This window comes from Platichthys flesus, chromosome 24 (genome assembly GCF_949316205.1).
Source record: "Platichthys flesus chromosome 24, fPlaFle2.1, whole genome shotgun sequence".
Taxonomy (NCBI): Eukaryota; Metazoa; Chordata; class Actinopteri; order Pleuronectiformes; family Pleuronectidae; genus Platichthys; species Platichthys flesus.
The window spans coordinates 10,598,702-10,618,048 of record NC_084968.1 but is presented as its reverse complement, the minus strand read 5'-3'; the positions used below and the strand labels follow the sequence as shown (position 1 = coordinate 10,618,048).

The 19,347-nt window shown below is 44.8% G+C and overlaps 1 protein-coding gene across 2 annotated transcripts; it reads left to right on the top strand.

Annotated features, from left to right (window-relative positions):
- Nucleotides 1–3,481: 3,481 nt before the first annotated feature.
- Nucleotides 3,482–18,646, top strand: per1b (period circadian clock 1b). Of its 2 annotated transcripts, XM_062384416.1 has the most exons (20): nucleotides 3,482–3,637; nucleotides 9,297–10,083; nucleotides 10,238–10,455; nucleotides 10,623–10,744; nucleotides 10,993–11,194; nucleotides 11,343–11,537; nucleotides 11,679–11,757; nucleotides 11,871–11,977; nucleotides 12,079–12,232; nucleotides 12,349–12,625; nucleotides 12,876–12,984; nucleotides 13,402–13,555; nucleotides 13,643–13,758; nucleotides 14,122–14,259; nucleotides 14,733–15,104; nucleotides 15,286–16,082; nucleotides 16,169–16,352; nucleotides 16,473–16,686; nucleotides 16,947–17,097; nucleotides 17,220–18,646. In XM_062384416.1, the coding sequence occupies exons 2-20, from the start codon at nucleotides 9,668–9,670 to the stop codon at nucleotides 17,493–17,495; spliced, it is 4,281 nt and encodes a 1,426-aa protein (XP_062240400.1). In that variant the 5' UTR covers nucleotides 3,482–3,637; nucleotides 9,297–9,667; the 3' UTR covers nucleotides 17,496–18,646. The 2 variants fall into 2 exon arrangements, with proteins under 2 accessions (XP_062240400.1, XP_062240401.1); XM_062384417.1 differs by lacking the exon at nucleotides 14,122–14,259.
- The last annotated feature ends 701 nt before the right edge of the window (nucleotides 18,647–19,347 follow it).

Below are 19,347 nucleotides of genomic sequence, written 5' to 3'. Positions count from 1 at the left end.
AGTACCAATATTTCCATAGACATGACAAAACCTGAATTATTGCCTTGCAGTATCAGTTTACATACATTTCTTTAATTTTTATATGAGGTCACATCAATATTTGTATCAAATTTGATGAGGGGTTAGGGTTAGAAGAATGAAATTCCCCGCAGGTGTTTATCATACACTTGATCCACAAGAACCAGAGACTCCAGCCCCTCAAGGCATCAGTGGTTTAGATAATGGATGGATGATGAAGTGTCTCCCATCACGATGGTTGTCTAGTTCACCACAGTTGTCATCTTCTGACTCTGGTAAAACATCGAGTTGGATCAGTAGCTACATTAATGTCAGCGTGATTTTGGTCCAGAGGTTGAATCAGACTCTTTTACTGAAGATAGCATCAACATATCAAGCCTCATAAATTAACTGGATTTTCTAAATTGAAGTTTTAACATTAATTAAGACATCACATAAACTGACTGAACTTCCTGCCTCCATCTGCACGATAATCTTTGTTATCTTGTCACAACCTGTGAAAATAAACAAAATGCACGTGGGTCTGCACAAACATACAAGGTATGTTCCAGCTCCATGAAAAACAGACAAGTTCTGGACAATATGTAGCGTGTTGCCATCTGAAATAAGTCCAAACCTGCTTATTTATGATTTATAAAGTATTAGTAAACTCATAAAATAATAATAAAGCTAACTAGGAGGACACTCAGAGAACAAACACCTCCACCAAGGCTGAGTTGCCACTTTATCACCATTTAATTTCTTCTTCATTTAAAAAGGCAGGTCCTCTTAAGATAAAATATCTTCTGCAGCTTTCATTCAAATTGCTGTTTAATTCTAATAAATGTAGTTGTTCGATTCTTATTGGTTCAGATCTGCATGTCAGTGATTCTCCAAGGAGCCAAGTTTGCGCAATGCTTCCCTCTAGTGGACATTTTACATGCTGATCTTTGAAAGTCCATTTCTTATCGGGGCAGATTTACATTTCTACTACATGGGACTATTGCTGTGCTATTTTTAGTATGTTCATAGTTTCAAATAAACAGTTTGTCCTTAACACACCCTAAAATGTTCTTGCACTTACAGTATCATGATTGCAGTCAAACACATTGCAGATCAACAATGTAGATTTCCATCTTTTCAAAGATAGTATCTATCTTTTAAAGAGAACAAATTCAAAGAACAAGTACAATATGTCCTCGACAAAATGGAAATCTAAATCCTTGATCTGTTTGACTGTAATCTTGTTGTTGCAATACAGTACAGCCTTTTTAATACTATATATTACAGGTATTCCTAGTCCCAAGAGGATGAATCCCACCTAACACACCATCTCTATCTTACCATTTCTCTCTCAGTACATAAGCATTATATTAACACTGAATTTGTGCCAGTCATAGCGTTGAGAGACAGCTCTGCAGCGACAGGCAGCTTTTAGGTCAGCACTCTGGATTTCTCCTTGCGCTGCCATCTCCAGCCAACAGGCTCAGACCAGCCAAGTGCGACCGACTAAGCCCCACAGGCCGAGAAGCCGAGTAAACTACTGACTGCTGAACAAAGTGGAGCATTCAGGCAGGGGCGCGTCTTTCTAGTATTTTTGTATTGTGATGTCAGGTGGTACAGACCACATATTGACTGGTTTATTTTTGAATAGACAGAGCTGTAATTATACATTGAGTCACTCATTTGCACTGGGATTTGTGACCAGTTCTTAACTCAACTTCCATTTGACTTGATATTCTAAACTCGTGTTCCATTTACAGCCACATAAAACAGCTTAGTGTTGTGATTTTGAATAATTATTGATTGAAAAACCTTTCAACCACTTGTAACAATAATATTAGTAGTAACTTATATTAGAGAAACAGCTCATGATGAATTATGGACATTTATATACATTATCACACGATAGTGATGGTTTTGTATTAGATTTGATTTTCTGATGGGTTTTTTTCATACACAATTCTGCAATTTAATCTGCTCCTGTGGAAATCTATTGTGTTATTATAATATGTTTTAGTTATACATGTTTATACACGGTATATATCATTGATGCAGGAGTTGAATTTGACTGCATGTCAAACAAACTCACTGGGGAGTTATTTCACAAGTGAAAATAACGTTGAGAGAGGATAAGCTTGGATCCCATGCAGATGCAGAACATGGCCATCTTTGCTGAGACTTAACACTGATGACTCACCACAAACACAAACGCAAAAGGTTGATTTAGTGTCGCAGGTAAAAAAAAAACAGAGGCCTTTTTTTGTTGTTATTTCGATGCACTATTGTAACAAACATTATTAGATGTGTGCTCAGTGTGTTTTGGCCTGCCCTCCTTCTCCCGCCCTGCAGAGAAAATGTACCAGCAGCCTCTGGCATGTGCCCTACATCTGCTCTGTTTACGGCCAGCCAGCAACCACCCCGCCGTCCGCGTGCCTTCAGAGAGGGAAAGGAGTACAGTCGACGTCACCGGGCTAGGAGCACGTTGAAAAGTGCATGCATGGCCTCGTTGCTGCCGTAAGTACCAAATAAAGGCGCAGTGCAATAATCCCTGCAGTGTTCAGTGCTGAGGCGAAAAGGAGGTAGAGTACAGGCAGGAGAGTGTCAACATCCATTCGGTGTCACAAATGAATTCACCTATAATTTGAAAATAATAACAAATAAAGATATTTGGACAGTTTTCCAATTAACTTCCAGGGGTAATATAAGGAGGTGGTCAAAACGTTGTATATAATATAAATAAAAAAAACACAATAGAAAAGCGTATGATCCACATAATAATTTTTACTGGAGCTTTCAGCTGCATCTTCATCCGTGTATAACTGGATCAAAATTTTAAAACAAAAGCAATATAACAAAAGCAATATAACCGCTTACCTTTATTTTTATACAGCAACAGGTGCATCACTGTACAGTTATAACCAGCTATAAGTGCATCACTGTTATACATGCAGTTAAAACATGCTATATGTGTATCACTGTTTTTCATGCAGTTTTCTCCAGCTATAGGTGCATTACTGTTATTGATGCAGTTATATCCAGCTATAGATGCATCACTTTTACAGTAATAACCTGCTATAAGTGCATCACTGTTATTTATGCAGTAACTAGATATAGGTGCAACACTGTTATTAATACAGTATTATAACCAGACGAAGCACAGCCTCTCCATCGTACGTTCTGTACAACAACACTAGCTTTCTCCTCCTCACACTAAAATGAATGTGCGCTGCTCTTACCGTCTCTTACGGTCAGCCCCGCTGGCCCCACAGCAGTGTGTTGGCCCCGCCCCCTCATGTCCCTGTGTTTGAAGTCGGGACCATACTCTCCACCACGTGAGCGCCGAGCCCCGTGAGGCCGGCCCCGCCCTCGCCAGCCAATCAGAGCGAGCCGGGGGCGGAGCCAGGGCCGGCCCTCGTCCAATCACGGCGGCGCATTGTGCCTCACTTGCCAGTCCCCGCACCCGCACGTGTGTCCCTGCGTGTAGCTCAGCGGACGAAAAGAAGAAGGAACAGAAAAAGAGCGCAGCGCAAAAGCAACGAGTCAGGATTTACACTGCGTCTCTTTGCTTCCCTGTCACTCGCTGCACTGTCATGGTGGAGTAACGAAGCTGCTCGCGACGTTTCAACAATTATTCCAGGTAAGCGTCTGCTCTTTCTGCGTCTTTGTTTATGCGTCTTTGTTTATGCACGTTAGCTGTCACTCTTCATTTTAACTCATATAACTTAGTAAACAACTTTAAATGTACAATCGGCTATGAGAACATCCAGCAGTGCTAACAGTGTAAAACCTGAAATGTGTAAATGTGTTTTAACCCTTTGCGTACGCCATGCGCGTAAACGCACAGCCTCAGGGATAACAACACGTTTATTACGCTAAACAGTTGCTAGCTAAAAAAGTCGTTTGTTGCGTTTATGTACGTTTTTTTTTTTTTTTGGACGTTTGACTAAAATCGTCGTGAGTCTGTCAGATGGAGCTCGTGGACACGCATGTTGAACAATGTAGTGACACGCCTGCTCCCTGTGGAAAGGATCACAATGTACGGTAATTGTACGCAGATGATTGTTTTCACTGATATTAAGTGAAGCGTTAACTCGGATCTGTATCAAGTCGTGATCGGTTTGTTATCAGTGTCAACGTGACGCCGCCTCCTCCCTCAGCTTCATGTGCTGCTCGCTCGTACACACGAGGGCACGCCCCTTCAGATTCATGGCCAATCCCATCTTTAATGTTCAGCCTTTATTTTATTTTTTTATGTATATGAGATGTATTACTTAGTGGTTCGTCACACCTTGACTGCTGCCACTGAAGCAACACCAGGTATTTTAATGTTATTTTAACAACCTCTTAACTTTTTCAGAGGCTTTTTTTTATTTATTTATCCTGTTCCTTATATTTGCAGTGTCATTGATTGGAATTACTGAAATGTGTATATTTGTTAAAGCTTCTTCATTACAATAATCATACTGGACATTGAAAGTATCTGCTCCTCCATCACACATTGCAGAAGGGATGCATGGGCTTGTTAGTGTCTGTTAAATGCAAACAGGCATTATGTATTTGAAACAATAACATAGATTAATATTTTCTTTATCATGAATTATCTTTTAACGTTTTTCTCCTTGTTCAAGTATTCAGTTTTTATTTTTGAAATATTTGGTTTTGATTGATTATTTTATAACTCTGAAAATTGATAGTTTAATTTAAAAAACATAAATATAATTTTGCTAGAGGCTCCTGTGTTCCTGATGTGTGCATCATTACAGCTTGTTTTATTCTGTTGATACACCCACACAGCATGGGCCTCACAAAGACCACAGGAGCTCAATCTGCGCTGATGTAACCCTGCAGGTCTTTGCAAGTATTTCACACTGCTGAGGGCCTAAGTGAGCAAAACAGCTGTACATAAATATTCCCAAGGTTTACACAGGCAAATGTTGACCAAGTTTTAAACAGAAAGCAGAAACTCTCCGCCACCCAATGTGTGCCCATCGTGTGGGTGGGCATCATGGAGGTGACACTTCCAGCATTTGAATAAGCCAAATAAACTTGACACCAGCACCATTTATTTTGTGTGTGTTAGTAATGGCAGGCAGCGACAGTGCAATCCATATTTTATTGAAGCAGCAACAAAGTGTCCCCCCTGATTTGGATTCAAGAGAAATGTTTGTACCTTTACTGGCCTTTTAAAAGTTGCAGAATTCTAAACTAAACTTTCGGCTGAGAGGAACAGCGCTCTTGAGGTCCATGGGGTCCATATGTGTTGTCACAGATCATGGCACGGTTCTCAAAAACAAATAGCTGAGGACAAGTGGTTACAGTTGGATTATTCCCAGTCGTCTATCAAACATGCTAATGTAGTTTGTTCACACAATATCCTAAGCAGTTTTTTGTTGGTAGTTGGTTACAGCCCAAACCGTGAACATCAGCTGTCACTACCCCAGGAGATGACCCGATTAGCTACTTACCCAGTTAACTAAATGTGTGGTCCAGTGACATAGAGACCGCTGGTAGATGTTGTGGAAGAATGCCAACATGAATAGAATTTTGAAATGTCTGCTTAGTATCTGCTGAATAACATAAATCCAGGTGGTAGAAATAATTGGACAGGACTCAGTTTATACCGCATTTTACAGTTACCTCATTAAAATACTTTGAATTTTTCTGGCACTTTGACTCTCCAACTTGGATGATGTTTGAAGTGCTGCAGCTTTGATTCATGGGCACTTGAGGCTGTGCCACAACTAGTCCAGACTTCACTTCCTTTAAAAGTAACCTGGTTTATTAATCTGTTGGTCTTTTAGTCAGCCCATTTGGCAGGTGGAAGAATGGATCAGCGGCCCCACGTCTGAATGACGTCAGTGGGAATTGAACTTTCCACCATGGCCAAGGCTGTGTTGTTGTTCTTTGTGTTTTAGCACATGTTTTGTGTTTTCTAATCGCTCCTAAAATGAAGGTGAAGGATCTGAAACTTTCCCCAGCCATTCAGAGTTGCTGGTTTTTCATGTGGAGGATTTACATTCTGAGGATGGGGTTTAAGATTTTGTGCCATGCAGGAAGGTTTTGTCACGAACCAGATCTCCACCAGGGAGCTAATCTTCATATGGCCTATTTCCACTTGTCGAAAAACCCACTAACAGTCACTAAGGGAAACTCCTCCTCTTGCAATCGGAAAGGAGTCACTTAATAGCCACGTCTACCTGCTAACTTTGGTGTAAAAGAGGTATAATACAATCATTCAAACTTTATTGGTATAGTCCATGTACACTCATCATAATTCACCTTATGGGGCTAAACAATCTATGAAAAACTACTAAAAATCCCCTTTTAACAGTTGGGGAAAATGCAAAAACCAGAGGGAGAGTTTCAAGTGAGAGATACCCCTCCCAGCACGGACAGAATACATCAACAAAATAACAAATATTTAGCAGAAAAATCTATGTTAAACATAAATGTTATTAGCATTAATTGAAGAAAGAGATTAAGAGAGAGGGGGTGTCAGGTGGAAGTTATAAAAGTTATAAACATTATTATTTTACAGTTATTCATCCAAAAACCTCAGATTTCAGCAGCATTTCAGTGTTTCTATTTTATCAGAGCAAACTTCAGTCAAAGTGAAGAAGATCCACCTTAAATGTATTTATAATGCGTATAAACGTTTGAGTAATAACAGTGTAGTATGTTGTAATGTTGCTTTAAGAAGTCGTGTGGCCATGTCGTGTTGTGTTTTTTTTCAACACACTCTTTTTATCGCGTGGCTCACAAATGTACAATATGTTCAGCGCTGGGTGCTGCACGGTGCAGCTGATCGTGAATCAGCTGCAACGCCCCACATGTTGATCCAGTCAGAGCCAGGGGCGGAGCTGAGACCAGCGTCTGAGAGCCGTCTCCCTCTGCATGCTTGAGCGCTCTCATTGGTCCAGCCCGGCAACCAATCAGCGGCCGGCCAGGCGTGCGGGAAACACAGCTCCGTACACGTGCAGCATGTACACAGTCAAGAGTGGGGGCGTGTCTCTGTGCACAGAGCAGGGTGCGTCCACGCAGCATAGAATCACAGCAGCGTCAGTTTGTAATTGTTTTTATTTGATTTATAGTCTTTAATCTCGCGCCACACCTTCCTGCAGCAGGGCAGAGTCTCATGTTCCCTCTTGTTATCGCCAGGTGACTGTCTCTCTGTGTCTCTGTATCGTGTTCAATGCTCTAGTTGCGGCTGTGGAGCACTTTGTTCTTCACACCGCAGCTCATGCTCTTTCTGGTAAATCGCTGGTGACTCACACGGAAGTTCAAGCTGCTCTGTTGTGGTTGTTTTCGAGTTTACTGGAACTAGGGCTGCAATACTGTTAATATAATGTAATAAAAAACCTGCTGACTGCTTTCTGGTTAAATCTATTATTCATTTAGTCTCAAAGAAACACAAAATGTGTCTATTATAACCAGTACACAACTCTTTCCAGGCCTGGGGTCCTTAAATTGTTTTGTATCAGTTGATGAGCTAATCAATTAACCGACCCATTAGGGCTCTAAGTGCACCAGCCACACTCAGGAGATGAGGTTTATTGAATGTTGATGTTATATTTTATAAAGGTAGGAATCAACTTTTTTGCAGTTTCTGTTTGAAATATGTGATAGTGTGTTATATAATCACACACTTGAGATCTTACTTGACATCACTTTTGTCACTAATTATATTAATTGACAAGTACAATCTAATTACAGTGGCTGAACATGGTACGTCAATGCCTTGCCTGTGTACTTTAATTCTATCAGACGAACACTTGATTATCATCACCGATGATAGTTTACCAATCTGTGGCCAGCTGTTGGAGCAGAGCTCTTGTCTCCTACATTTCGTTTACAACCACAGAGATGCTTTTGTTGATTTTAAATATTAGTTCAATCAGTAATGATGCTAATAATCAGCCACATTTTAGTTGCATCAAATAACTAATTTAAACCACATTTATCAGAAAAAAACACCCTAACCTATGAGTGGGACTGTGAGTACAACAGTTGTGTCTGTACACACTGATTTGCTGCAGCAGTGTTACAACAGCACATGGATTGAGTCTAATGAAAAGGGTGGCACCCCCCCCCCCCCATTACAAGAAAATGGCCCACTACAGCTGGCTTAGCAAGTGGGTGGTTGAGCCAGTTCACCACTACCACCTCCTACATCCACCACCATATGCCCCTGCCATCACCCGTAGAAGTATGCATGGCTGCCAGCCTGACACGACACCCACTCACACCCTGCTTGCACATTATGTTCCTTCCCCCGCCCGGTTCGGCTGCAGCACGCACACGATTTGCCATGTGCAATTGATAATCATCCATGTAACAAAACATAATGCTGATTAGCATTTTCGTGATCGGAGAGGAGGCACCTTGGTCACATTGATACAGCACCACGTGCATTTAGTCCCGGTTCAAATCCCTGCGGTTGATCCACCAGTTTCCGCTCCAGAGTTACTACGTTTGTTTTAATCACTGTGTCATGAGTTGCTATCGTCATTAGCCGTCCATACCTATTATCCACCTGTCAGGAATAATGAGCCATATCCAGCTGGTGACGGCTGCACTTGACCTGTCCGCTAAGCCGATATTGGGTTATTGCGTCAGCACAGGAAGCTGCGGTACTAAAACCTGACCTGAGCAAGTTCGGCATCAAAAGCATCACAGCCCACCTGGCGGGGGAAGGTGAAGGGGAGGATAATAGGGGGGTTTGTGAGACAGGTTGTGTATAAAAATGTAAAGTTTTAGAGACTGAGGACCGTTGTGTGTTGTCTTCTAGTTGCGTTTGCAGGGCTTAAAGGATTATTGGGTGTTTTTCTTAACCAAGAAATAAATAGCACTAGACGTTTACTTGCGTTCGATTTGACTGTCGTCTTGGTAAAGGGGGACTAAGCTGTGACGACAATTGTCACTTGTAATTGAGGCATTAGGACAAGTCCTGTGCTTCTATATTCAGATGCACGCGTACGCACTTGCTGCATGCACATAGGAGGAGATTGCATTATCTACTCAAAGTGATTTTCCAGGTATAAGGTTAACAACCACACAAACTTACATCCCGACAAACATAGAGCCTGCACCACGAGGCCGGGAAAAACATCTCATGGTCATATTTGAATCTTACTTCAAGGCCAACACGATAAACTGATATTTTTCTCTGTTTTCATAGTTTAAGTCCTTGAGATGTACCGACAAGGCCACAGCAAGCATTTTGTAATCTTGCAGCTAATATATTCCTCTTTCTCTCTCTCTCTGTCTGTCTGCTTCTCCATTTTTTGTCATCTCAGGTGGCCTTCAGCACCAAGAGCAACACATCTCCGAAGAGGCGAGAAGACCAGATACAGAGCGTGGATAATTTTGTGGCTCTCACCCAGAGCTGTTTTTCTCACTCTCCTTCACAATCTCTCGTCCCATCTGTCGGAGCACTTGTGCCAAGGCTGTTTCGTAAAACAAAAAATTCATCTGTTGTCCTCTCTACGTTGAGTGACAGTTTCGCCCCAAGACATGAATTTCTCTCCATAGTTCTTAAAATTAACATCCTTCCACTATGATCTACCTGTGGATACACAGTCCCACTTAAATTTAGATTTAAGTCGTTCCTGCTTTATTCCTCAGCTGAAACCTAAATCAAGCTGCACCAGCCTCATCCTACTCTAGTATGAGTTATGACAACTCTATATTAATGGCCAGCGGCAGCACTCGGGGGAGGGTGGCAAGGGCTAACGGAAAAGACAATGACCAGGAGGCCGAGTCAGAAGTGTTCAACTCTCTGAAAAGCATCGGCGGTCAGACCAGTGCCAATGTCACCATCCCAGTGCAAGGGAGCGGAGCCCGTGGAGGCTCATCTCCCAGCGCAGGGTCGGGATCCGGAGGTTCATCCAGAGACCAGAGGGGTCCCAACTCGGACGATATGGACGGCCTCTCCAGCGGTAACGACTCTGGGGAGCGGGAAAGCGAAGGTGGCATGGAGAGGGGAAGCGGCTCACGTGGGCGCCAGTCCACACGCAGCTCCCACAGCTCTTCGAATGGCAAAGACTCAGGCATGATGCTGGAGACCACAGAGAGCAACAAGAGGTGAGAGGAGATAGAAATTAGCAGTTTATGAATTATTCAGACGAGAGGAGTCAAGCTTATTAACTCCTCTGCAGGGAGATCAGTCAATACAGCAGTGACATAGACATACCCAGCACCTTTTCTAGGTCTGATGTTCATTCCTCTCTTTCTCCAGCTCAAACTCCCAGAGCCTGTCACCTCCCAGTTGCTCCGTGGCCTACAGTACCTCCGGCTGCAGCAGCGACCAGTCAGCGAGGGCCCAGACCCAGAAAGAGCTAATGAAGGCCATCAAGGAGCTGAAGCTCCGTCTGCCATCTGAGCGAAAGTCAAAGGGTCACTCCAGCACTCTGAATGCACTGAAATACGCACTTCAGTGTGTCCGCCAAGTCAGAGGTGAGCATCTGTTGCTGTAGGTTTCCTCTCCTCTGCCACACAAAGAACCAGTGCATGTGTTTCTTTGAAGTGATTCAAGCCCCTGCCCCTTTAGTTGACGTCTCTTGTGTCTTTGAGCTTTTTTGTTATATTCAAATCTCACTTTAACTTGTGTTCACTTTTTGCAGCAAACCGGGAGTACTACCACCAGTGGAGTGTGGAGGAGTGTGAAGGCTGCAGTCTGGACTTGTCTACCTTCACAATCGAGGAGCTTGATAACATCACATCAGAATACACCCTCAAAAACACCGTAAGTTTTTTCTTAATAAGCTTAATGAGCTACGGACATTTTTCTCAGTTAACAGCTTTGGAAAACCTTATTTTCTCAGTTGAACTTGGCTCATCTTTAGAGGATCTGCACACTTTCTTTATTCAGTAACAGAATCTATTTCACCAATAAGCTGCCAAATACCTACTTTGCCCAGAGAAAGATTGAATCGATTGTTGTTGAAAGTAAGTTTTTCTAAACTTCTTCTATCTTTCTCTTTTTTTTTCCAGGACACGTTCTCCATGGCCGTGTCTTTCTTGTCAGGGAAGGTTGTGTACGTGTCCCCCCAGGGCTCGTCCCTGCTCCGCTGCAAGTCCGATTGTCTCCAGGGGACTATGTTCTCTGAGCTGTTGGCCCCGCAAGATGTCAGCACTTTCTACAGCGGCACAGCACCGTGCCGCCTTCCTTCCTGGGCCTCCTGCATCGGTTCCGGTGAGCTGAGACAAGGGGAAACTGGGAAAGGGTTAATAAGTGGGAAGATTCGGTTTGGATGAGATATATCCAGGATGATTTTATACGGCTTTACTCAAGTTCATTGTGCCTTTTCCTGTACTGACTTTCACATCCTCTTTCCTTCCAGTATCTCCTCCGGTCGATTGCACTCAGGAGAAGTCCATGTTCTGTCGGATCAGTGCAAACCGGGTGCAGGGCGGCGAGATGCGCTACTACCCGTTCCGCCTCACGCCCTACCAGCTCACTCTTCAAGACTCTGACTCAGCTGAGCCGCAGCCCTGCTGCCTGCTTATTGCAGAGAGGGTCCACTCTGGATATGAAGGTATTTAACACTATACCACATTGTTTTGTGAACTAGATAGAGACCCTTTGAAATTTCCCAGCTATCACCCATGTTCACCTCTGCTTGAGGTACTTAATACAAGCATCTGATCTGTTGTATCTGTTCCTCTGTGCCGTCCAGCTCCTCGTATCCCAGCAGACAAGAGGATCTTCACAACCAGTCACACTCCCAGTTGCCTCTTCCAGGAGGTTGACGAGAGGTCAGTTCTCCTGTTGCATCTCAAGATTAAGCATTGATTACTTGCACGAAGAAGAGAGCAGTAACAGATGTGTTGTCATTATGTAATGCTTTGTAAATGTGTTACGTTTGCAGGGCAGTGCCGTTGTTGGGTTACCTTCCTCAGGACTTGGTGGGAACCCCCATTCTGCTTTACATCCACCCAGAGGATCGGCAATTAATGGTGGCGATACACGAGAAGAGTGAGTCTCTTTAGTACTGAAATGTGAATCACTCACACATATCATATCCTGGAAAATGAGCAGTTTTCTCATTGATTATCTGGTTTGTTGTCTCTCTTCAGTCTTTCAGTTTGCAGGGCAGCCGTTCAACCATGCACCCCTGAGGATGTGTGCCCGCAGTGGGGAGTACGTGACCATCGACACCAGCTGGTCGTCCTTTGTCAACCCCTGGAGCCGCAAGGTGGCATTCGTCGTAGGGCGACACAAAGTCAGAACGTAAGTTTGTTATTTAACTTGCTTGAATTTGAACGGATTAAGATTAAAAAAAGGGTTTTATAAATTGTTTTGAGTTAATATGAATAGAGGATAATGTATGTTCTTCCCGTCTCCAGGAGCCCTCTGAATGAAGACGTGTTCACCACGCCTCAGGGCTGCGAGAGCCAGACCACCACGCCCGACATCGTGCAGCTGAGTGAGCAGATCCACCGGCTCCTGGGCCAGCCGGTGCAAGGCGGCGGCTCCCAGGGCTACAGCTCGCTCGGGTCCAGTGGATCGCGGGGCTCCCACCGGTCACACCATCAGCACCACAGTGCCTCGGCCACCTCGTCCAGCGACGCCAACGGCCCGGCCATGGACAAGGCAGTTGTTCCTGTTGCTCTACACAAGCCTGTGAGTTTAAGCAACAACACAGGCACAGGGTCAGGGGATAGAGCTCATAGATGCTCTACAAGACATGTAGAGGATGACAACCATACAACATAGTCATCTCCTTTTAAACGTTTATCATGTTACATCCTATTTATAATGCATGATTTCAAATTTCTTATTTAACATGAGGAAAATGTCAATTAAGCTGAATGTCCATGCTGATGTCATGCAGCGTCCAGCTAACCACGTCTGATGCTGTGATTTTCTCCAGATGACGTTCCAGCAGATCTGCAAAGACGTTCACATGGTCAAGACGAGCGGACAGCAGGTTTTCATTGAGTCCCGTAATCGTCCGATGCCCAGAAAAACCATTAACGCAGGTAAAGTAAAAGGACAGATAACCGGTGTCTATCACACTGTATGATTTACTTCCTCTGCTAAGGTTGTTTTCACTGCCGTTTGTCTGTCTGTCAGCAGGATTACTTAAAAACTACGGAAACAATTTCCTTGACAATTTAAGAAAAAGGGGGATCCAGGATTCCTTTTTTTCGCTTTCTTCAACATGGAGAGATAGGGCGTTAGCCTTAGCAGAGGTATGCACTCTCTCCGCGCTTCTAGTCTGGTGCCTGTGTTTCTGGTTTTAGAATGTTTGAAGTGACCAATGGAGGATACACAAAATGAGAGATCACGCAAAACCTGCCTGTTACCGGGAATTAAACTACAATGAAGGAACCGTACAAAAAAATATCACTTTATGTCAAGTATTCACCTCCTGGTCGTATTTGTTCTTCCTCCAGCAAAGATCAGAGCCATCAACAGCGACCCAATCCAAGGTTTGATCGCCGACATGACAAAACCTCCCAAAGCTTTAGTCCCTGCACCGCTCGCACAGAAGGAGCCGCCGACCGGCTACTCCTACCAGCAGATCAACTGTCTGGACAGCATCATAAGGTGTGTGTTGGTGCAAATCCTGATGCCATACATGATCTCTGTGTTTGTCACTTTACTCATTCAACAACAATGTTTGCCTTTGTGCAGGTACTTGGACAGTTGCAACATTCCCAACACAGTGAAGAGGAAGTGTGGCTCCTCTCGCACGGCCTCCACTACGTCTGACGAGGACAAACAGCAGGAAGCCAGCGGCAACAGCAAAGGTGCTTTTTAATAATTACGCTGACGCAGTGTGGGTTGTTGTGCTGGTTGTGTTGGCAAGTCGCAGTAATGCAGTTCATGTTGGTGGAGAAAATACTCCTAAGAATGCTGAACGTGTGTTCACCGCCGGATTTTTCTCTTCATTTGCTCCTCTTTTTTTATTTTGCTTTTGCTCTACAAAGCTTTGTTCATGCTCTATGCTGATCGTTTAATGTTCTGCTTCAAACCTACATATCTTTTTTTATTTTATTTCTCTCTGTGGAACCTCGGACGCTTGCTCAGACTTTCTTCAACGACCGATAGGAAAAAGGCTTGTGCCTGTGTCCGCGCAGAACACATTAACTAATTTCTTGTCTGTGGTTCAGTTAACCTCGTAGGTGAACCACCTCCCCTGCCCCCTCTGACCATGGCCACAAAGGCAGAGAGTGTAGCCTCAGTCCCGTCCCAGTGTAGCTTCAGCAGCACCATCGTGCATGTGGGAGACAAGAAGCCTCCCGAGTCAGGTGGGCAACAACACTCTTCTGTTCGCTGTAGTCTGTTTTTTCATCAGGTTTGTATGGAGGCTCTTTGCATGTCTCAGACTGAATTTGAAGGACTTCAATATGCTTCAAGGCAATTCCTTGAAGCATTAATGTTAAGCTGTAAAAGTACTGTGATACTGTTTGCATATTTTCTCCAATTATCTTGTGATTAACTGAAAATAAAGTGATTGTCTTTTGTTTCCACTTTCATTCAAGTTTTGCTGGATTATGTTAAATGCTTAAATCAAGTGCACGAGAGTCCTTTTACCTAGGCAGTAGTTTATCTACTACTGTCTATATCTTAGCTGCCGGTCATTCCAGACCAGGTCAAAGTGTTGAAGCTTTTTATTGCTGACTGTATTAAACTGTTTATAAAGTGACTGTTTGATATTCATTCTTCTAAAAGTTACAGAACCTCTAACGTCTCTTCGTACGCTGCTTCCTATTTATCACAGACATCATCATGGAGGAGACTCTTACAACTCCCACGCTAGCCCCTGCTCCCTCTCTCCACATGCCGACACCTCCCACCGCAAGCACAGCCACCGCAGCCCCGCCTCCACTTCTGCCATCACCCCCTCCTCCCATGCATCCTCTCACACAAACCCTTAAGCCAGAGAGGGACAGCCGGAGAAGCTGCAGTGTTGGTGGGGGCGGAGGAGGAGGTCGCCTGGGTCTGACGAAGGAGGTGCTCTCTGCTCACACCCAGCAGGAGGAGCAGATATTCCTTGACCGCTTCAATGACCTCAGCAAGCTGCGCGTGTTCGATCAGTCGGCGTCTTCGACTGTGCGGTGCCCCACCCCGGCTGCCAACCCACTGTCACGAGGTAGGGGCACACAAACATTCTATCACACAAACACACACACAAACACACACACACACACACACACTTATAACAGACTAAATCCGATTAAAAGTCCAAATCTATTCATTGTTGTAAAATAAGCAAAACAAATGTTCAGGGGGAAATATTTTTGCTTTAGTTTTTGTATCTTCTCTTTCTCCAGGAGCACGTTGTTCCCGTGACTACCCCGCTGCAGGAGGCAGCACCGGTCACCGGCGCGGCCGCGGTGGAAAACGGCTCAAGCACCAGGAGTCTTCTGATCAGCACAGCTCTCTGGGAATGGGCGGGAGCCGCCTAGACCCCAGAACCAGTGCCGCCCCCCTGCCACTCCACATGCCACATGCACCCGTGACAAACACCTCGTCCTGGCCCTCTGTAGGCTCCCAGGCCAGCATTCCCTCCGCCCCTTTCGCTCCTGGTATGCTTCCAATATACCCAGTATACCCACCACTCGCTCAGCCACTACCCATCCCAGTCCCTTCACGCTTCCCCCCCGCCCAGATGGTTCCTCCCATGATGGCGCTCGTTCTTCCCAACTACATTTTCCCCCAGATGGGAGCGCCCATCTCTCAGACGGGGGCCACCCCAGGACACTTCTACAATCCTAACTTCACATACCCAAGTGCCACCCCAGCCGTTGCCCCCGCCATCATCCCCACTGTCATCTCCGGCCCTGTGCCCATTCCCGGCAACTGCGTCCCTTCTCGCAGCAGCACACCACAGTCCTACAATCAGATGCCAGCTGACCGCGAGGGCACAGAGTCCCCCCTCTTCCAGTCCCGGTGCTCCTCTCCCCTCAACTTGTTGCAGCTGGAGGAGACGCCAAGCAACCGGTTAGAGGTTGCCACTGCCCTGGCGGCATCACAGCAAGCCACGCCCTCTGCGCAGGGCGGTGCTGCTGGGAGACTGAGCTCTGCCAATCAGAGGAGCTCTGATGATACCTCCAAGGAGAATGAGAATGTAAGTACAACACATGTTCAGGATAACTTGTACTTTACTTATTTCTTGGAAGATTAAGAAAATTGACCTGTTTATTCTCTTATCAGGGTGAAGCTAATGAGTCCAACCAGGATGCAATGTCCACGTCCAGCGACCTGCTGGACCTGCTGCTGCAGGAGGACTCCCACTCAGGCACCGGCTCAGCTTCTGGTTCAGGATTTTCAGGAACCAGGTCCTCGGGTTCAGGCTCCGGCTCTAACGGATGCAGTTCCTCTGGCACCAGTGGCAACAGTAAGCAGATATATTTGACCAGATAAAAATAAATCATGTATTTATTGGTTATTCCGTGTTTTGTAAAATGAATGGCAATGACCGTCAATAATCAACTTTTAAATTTCCCCGTCCATGCAGGCAGCAGTCAGGGCAGCCACACCAGCAAGTACTTTGGCAGCATCGACTCATCGGAGAACGACCACTCCCGCAAACAGCCAGCAGGGGGCAGCAGCAGTGCAGGGGGAGATGGAGGCGAGGAGCAGTTCATCAAGTGTGTCCTCCAGGACCCCATCTGGCTCCTGATGGCCAACACTGACAACAAAGTCATGATGACGTATCAGCTGCCAGTCAGGTAAATAGAGAAGGTCACTCATTAGTGCGCATAACTCTGTCATCTGTAAAGGCTTTAAAATATCTTCAAAATAAGACAAACAAATCAAAGGACAGGGGTAAACACATAACCTCCTTGGCAGTTGTAATTGGAGCAGATCATCCTAGAAATATATTTTTTGTTTCTTAAGAATATATTGATATTAAAGGCCTAAAATACTCATTAGAATTTTTGAATACAATACTTGTTTTTATTGACCATGTCTTTACCTTGCCTAACAGGGACATGGAGACAGTGCTGCGAGAGGACCGCGAGGCCTTGAGGAGCATGCAGAAACATCAGCCTCGGTTCTCGGAGGAGCAGAAGAGGGAGCTGAGCCAGGTCCACCCCTGGATCCGCACAGGACGCCTGCCGCGAGCCATCAACATCTCTGTAAGTCGCCTGCAGCTCAACCAAAACCAGATATACGCAGATAGAAACACGACCTCCTTGGGCGAGGTAATTAACCAATGAAACACAGAGTAGAACTAACCTTCTTCCTCTCTGGTTTTTAGGGCTGCACGGGCTGCAAAGATCCCCCCTCCGTGGCTCCAGCCGGACCTTTCGACTCGGAGATCCCCGAGATGGAAATGTGCAGTGAGCAGAAGGCTCAGGAGGGCGGAGCCGGCAGGGACAAGATGAACCTCTCAGAGACCCCCATGGATGAGACTCGCCCTGAGGATAGAGAAGAGGAGGCGAAAGGAACCATAAGTCAAAACGGCAACCATGACATGACGGCAGAGGAGCAGACAGCGAACTCACCGGCTGCAGAGTCGGCCATGACTCACTGAGTTGGTGGCCAAAGATGAAGAAACGGCATTAAGATGTTTAGACTTTAAAATGCAGGAAATGTGCACCTTCGAGGATCGATGCCCGGGACATCATTACACACGATGTAAGGTGCTCAAACGGCCTCTTCCAGGAAATCAAGTCACTTGGTGGAGTGAAGAAGAACTTACACAGAACGTGCACACTCAGCTTCAGAGAGGGAATCAGGACTTTTCTCTTCTCTCTCTCGGCTGTTCCCGTTGTTCTAAGTGTATTTATTTAAGTTGTAAAATGCTCGAAGAGGACTGAGGGGAATGTGTTACAAAGAAAAAACGAAGATTTATGTAAAAAGATGGATGTGCTTCACCACAGTGTCCTCCTCAGTTCATGGGGGGGCTCACGTGAATTGCAGAATGTTTCCAAGGTTGTCTGGGATCCTGCTCCCTCTTAAATCCTGATTGTTTTTTAATGTAAAATCCTTGCCCCGATTGAAGTAGTACGACTTTCATCCTATGGAGTAAATGTACAGTGAGAAGCAGGTTATTTTGTAAACATTGTGTATATTTTTATACTTTCAGGAGAGGATGCTTGTATCCTCTTCTGTACTGATATGAATTGAAAGGAAACTCGAAGACATTTCTTATTTCCCCTGTGACATTACAATCTCGTGCGATGCACGTTAATCATGGAGGCAGTGTGGCAATCGACAGGACACCGACCTGGACTGTGGGCTTTCTCTACAGCAGGGAAACAGAATGTGCATTTGGGTGGCCGCTCCCCACCTGAGAAACGAACAATCGCCTCCCTGAGATGACGATTCTCTCACACACATCACAGACAGTGTTTTCACACACAAACAAACACACAAACACACACACTGCCGGCACCCAGAGGAGCAGAGGAGCCTTCAGCGGAGGAAAAACCTTTGTGTCGCCAGTGCTCACTCGCGGTGGATTATGAAGAGGTGGACATTGACTTTAAAATGTCTTCTGAGTTTGGACAGTGTTTACTATCTCTCTCTCTCTCTCTATCCCTCTCCTCTCTGTGGCACTGTTGTGGTCATGTGATATTCTCTGCTTGTCGTCAGTGGTGTCTGCGACAGTTTAATATTTTTGTGAAATTCTTTTAACAAAAAACGACAATAAAATTGACTTGAAAAGTCTCTAAATGTTAAGTCTTGGCCTGTCCCTCAATTTGTCCTCCAGGACTGTCAGTTTATTTTCTGATTTCATGTCTTTGCAGTGTATTTTAGTTGGCGGCTGTTTGGTAGCAGTTGGCGTGGATACTGAGAAGTGTCCAGAATGAACTGGGAGCAGAGAGCAGATCAGGGCAGCTGCTTTCCTCACACAACCACAGTCTCCCTCTGCTGCTGCGGTTTTACCCAGAGTGGTCACCGCAGCTTAAAAAAGATGACCTGCCCTCCTCGAGGCAAAGTGACTTCATTGACTTCTCTGCACTTTATCATTATAACAATGACGAAAATTATGTTGTGTCTTTGCCAGAGCTTATGTCAATCGGTGCATATTTAAAGTTACATTACCTTATTTGTACAGTAGCAATGGTTCCCAAACAAAGTATATTTCCCGTATCCATGCATTTTATTTTAAAGAGCCGTGTGTGGCTTCTATTCACCTTGGTCTCCAGCAGAGTAAAGATGTGCACAAGTGGATTTTAAGAACTAGCTCTGGGAGGTTGTCCTCTTTCAGAGTTGCAGTTAGTAAATGGTCAATAAAAATAAAAGTATCATACAAAATGTCTTAAATAAATAAAAGCTCAAAATAAGAGTTGGGGATGAAGAACATTTACGACATCACCAGAGTGTGAGGAGAACCAGCGACAGTTAAATTCAGACAGATGAGAGGAATTGTGATGAAT

What these genes read in the sequence shown, in the direction of transcription:
- per1b (XM_062384416.1), top strand. Translation starts at nt 9,668, where the DNA reads ATGAGTTATGACAACTCTATATTAATGGCCAGCGGCAGCACTCGGGGG. An exon ending in GGTGGCGATACACGAGAAGA is followed by an intron (nt 11,978 to 12,078) that starts GTGAGTCTCTTT and finishes GTCTCTCTTCAG; the next exon opens with TCTTTCAGTTTGCAGGGCAG. An exon ending in CTGTTGCTCTACACAAGCCT is followed by an intron (nt 12,626 to 12,875) that starts GTGAGTTTAAGC and finishes GATTTTCTCCAG; the next exon opens with ATGACGTTCCAGCAGATCTG.